Source organism: Myotis davidii, unplaced genomic scaffold, assembly GCF_000327345.1.
Source record: "Myotis davidii unplaced genomic scaffold, ASM32734v1 scaffold8720, whole genome shotgun sequence".
Classification (NCBI taxonomy): Eukaryota; Metazoa; Chordata; class Mammalia; order Chiroptera; family Vespertilionidae; genus Myotis; species Myotis davidii.
This window is the reverse complement of record NW_006291860.1, coordinates 2249-5158: the sequence shown is the minus strand read 5'-3', so window position 1 is coordinate 5158 and position 2910 is coordinate 2249. Positions and strand designations below refer to the sequence as shown.

The window sequence follows — 2910 nt, the reverse complement described above, 5'->3', positions numbered from 1 at the left end:
GCTCTCACACAAAAGCAGGAACAGGCAGACTATTCACCAAAACAAGGAAACAACAAACACCCAGGAGATGAGAGCCAAGGGCGGGACCCAGGCCTGAGCCCAGGCTGACCTGCCCAGGAAGGCCTCGCCGTCCAGGGTCCTGGAGATGCGCTGCATTAGGACACGTGACAAGGCCTGGGGGAGGCCTGAATTCCTGTGACCACAGGTCCTGGTGGGACAGGGTTCCACTGAGGGACAAGGTCAGAGGAGCAGAGAGGTGACCCGGCCAAGGAGTGACCACGTCAAAGGCCACGATACTCTTTGCACTGACCAGGCACAGGCCCCAGCCAACTCAGTCCCACAGCCTTTCCCATCCCACTGGTGACAACCATAGAATACACACGGTTCTGGAAAGCTCTTGATGCTTCAATTTATATCCTCTCAGATTTTAGGATCTTTTCCTTTAATTAACCCCCCAAACCTTCATGGCAACAAGTAAACAAAGAAGATCACATCAAGAACTCATTTCAATTCGGGAGCAGTAAGTTGCAGCTCAGAGCACGGGGGAGTAAACACGGATGGGGAGGACCCAGCTCCCCTCTGCTGACCGGAAATCTTGGGGAGCAGGGCGGGGCCAGCCCACAATCAGAGGTTCCTGAGTCAGGAAGTGGGAGCCTGAACACATCTTCCATCACTCAGTCCCCACAAGGCAGCTGCCTCACGCTGTGGAGGACAAGCATCATGAACACATTCAGGTCAGTGGCTGTAACTGGTGACATTCTCAGAGTCCACTTCATGCTCACAGGGTCCCACAGACTCCCCACTACCCATCCTCCCCTCTGCCCACCCCTCCTCATGGCAGGGTCTCACCTTTAGAAGCCCAGAGAGACACATCAGAGCCCTGGGCACTGTCACTGCCTGGGGGGGACACACCATGACAGGGTCAGAGCCCATGGGCAGAAGACTAAGGAGGAACTATGGGGGGAAGGGCCCACATGGCTCCCGTCTGCACTGTAACAGGAACTCAGGGGTCACCTCTCCATACTCACTGGCAGCTTGAGCGTAGCTCCCTCCACTTCCACCTGCAGGAAGAAAACATCCCGTGAGAGACCAGGGAGGAGTCAGGGCCATGAGGTCCTAAAGGAAGACCTAGTCCTGGGCCCCAGAGAAGTTTCCAGAACCATGTGTATAGACCCAGGGCAGGACCAGGAAACCTGAGGGAAGTGCATGTGTGGGGACTGGTCCCACCGCCCTCCTGGAGGTCTGTGCTCAGCAGGGACCTGCCCTCTGAGCTGGGACTGCTGGGGACGGGGACACACCACCCGCATCATCAGTTGATAAGTGGGTCCCTCATTTTCCCTAGGGCCTCACTAAGTAGTAAGTATGTGCACAGAGCCTCACACTGGCCATCACACGTGTGGGGATGGTGCTTCCCGTGAAGGAGGCGGGACACACGTCTACCTGGGCTTGGGACAGACACTCAGACCCCACCCCTGCCCACCTGAGCGCCGCCTCCCGCACATCACAGCTCCAGCCACAGCCTCAGACCCCACCCCTGCCCACCTGAGCGCCTCCTCCCCCACATCACAGCTGAAGCCATAGTTCCCAGCAGAACCAGGCCCCCAGCGATGCCCAGGATGATGAAGACGATGAAGGTCTGAGAAGGCGGCTCTGGGAGGAGAAGGGAAGGGAGGGTGAGGGCCCTGACCCCAGGGACCCTGATGCCCTGAGAAGAGGCTCTGTGCCCATGGCCCCTCCTCACCCCATCTCAGGGTCAGGGGCTCAGGCAGCCCCTCGTGCTGCACATGGCACGTGTATCTCTGCTCCTCTCCAGGGGGCACCCCCACGGCCGCCCACTTCTGGAAGGTGCCGTCCCCCGCAGGCCTGGTCTCCACCAGCTCCATGTCCTGGGTCTGGTCCTCCCCGTCACGCTGCCAGGTCAGGCTGATGTCCGCAGGGTAGAAGCCCAGCGCCCAGCACCTCAGGGTGACCTCATGGGCAGAGACGGGGTGGTGGGTCACGTGTGCCTTTGGAGGGTCTGCGGGGAGGAGAGAAAATGCAGGAACTTTGTATCTGCCATGGGACACTCCAGCAGCGCCCATGTGACCATCCTGAGAGTGGACAGCCACCTGGGGTGTGGGAGGGAGCACACAGCCCACAGCAGCCAGGACAGAAACATCTAAATGTCTTCCTAGTCTTTAGAAAGTTCTAGAATCAGAGAGACACAGCCCAGGGCAGGAGGCAGGACTCTGAGGGGGAGAAAAGGGATTTATGGTCGTGAACTGAGTGGAGGCCACATGACTCAGAAAAGCTGGGGTCAGGCCTCAGACACAGTGGGTGTGGGCAGCGCACAAGGCCTGAGAGAGAAGGTCCCCGTGGGTCCCACAGCCCCTGCAGGGCTCATGGGATACGCTGATGGGCTATTTCAGGGGGAATCCCTGCACCCCAGGAGAGCCTGCACCCCTAACTGTCCCTGAGAGGAGGGGGGTCCCTCTGGTACCTGACCTGACATCCAGGGGGCTCCCTCCCTGACCCAATGAGGGGTGTCTGACACTGACCCCCTGTCCTGTCTCCTTGTAGGAGCCACAGCCCCGGGGAGAGGGGGCGGCTACTGGGCCCCTGGTACCTGCGCGCTGCAGGGTCTCCTTCCCTTTGTCCAGGTGAGTGCGGAGCCACTTCACACACTCCCCCTCCAGGAACCTCCTCTCACGCTCTGCCACACCGGCCGCCTCCCACTTGCGCTTTGTGATCTGAGCAGCCATGTCGGCCGCAGCCCAGGAGGCCAGGTCCTCCTTCAGGGCGATGTAGTCGGCGCCGTCGTAGGCGTGTTGTTCGTACCCGCGGAGGAGGCGCCCGTCGGGTCCCACGTCACAGCCACAGGTGACCTGGATGGTGTGAGACCCTGACCCCGCCCCGCCCGCCCCGCGGGGA

At 60.4% G+C, this 2910-nt stretch overlaps 1 protein-coding gene across 1 annotated transcript; it reads right to left on the bottom strand.

The window, feature by feature from the left end:
* Positions 1–384: 384 nt before the first annotated feature.
* On the bottom strand, positions 385–2909 carry LOC102768350 (HLA class I histocompatibility antigen, A-11 alpha chain; the record flags this gene model as incomplete). Its single annotated transcript, XM_015564994.1, has 6 exons — positions 385–702; positions 850–897; positions 1029–1061; positions 1543–1650; positions 1742–2017; positions 2606–2909. Coding segments are annotated over 6 exons (774 nt in total), but the record flags the coding sequence as incomplete, so codon positions are not given.
* Position 2910: the final 1 nt, after the last annotated feature.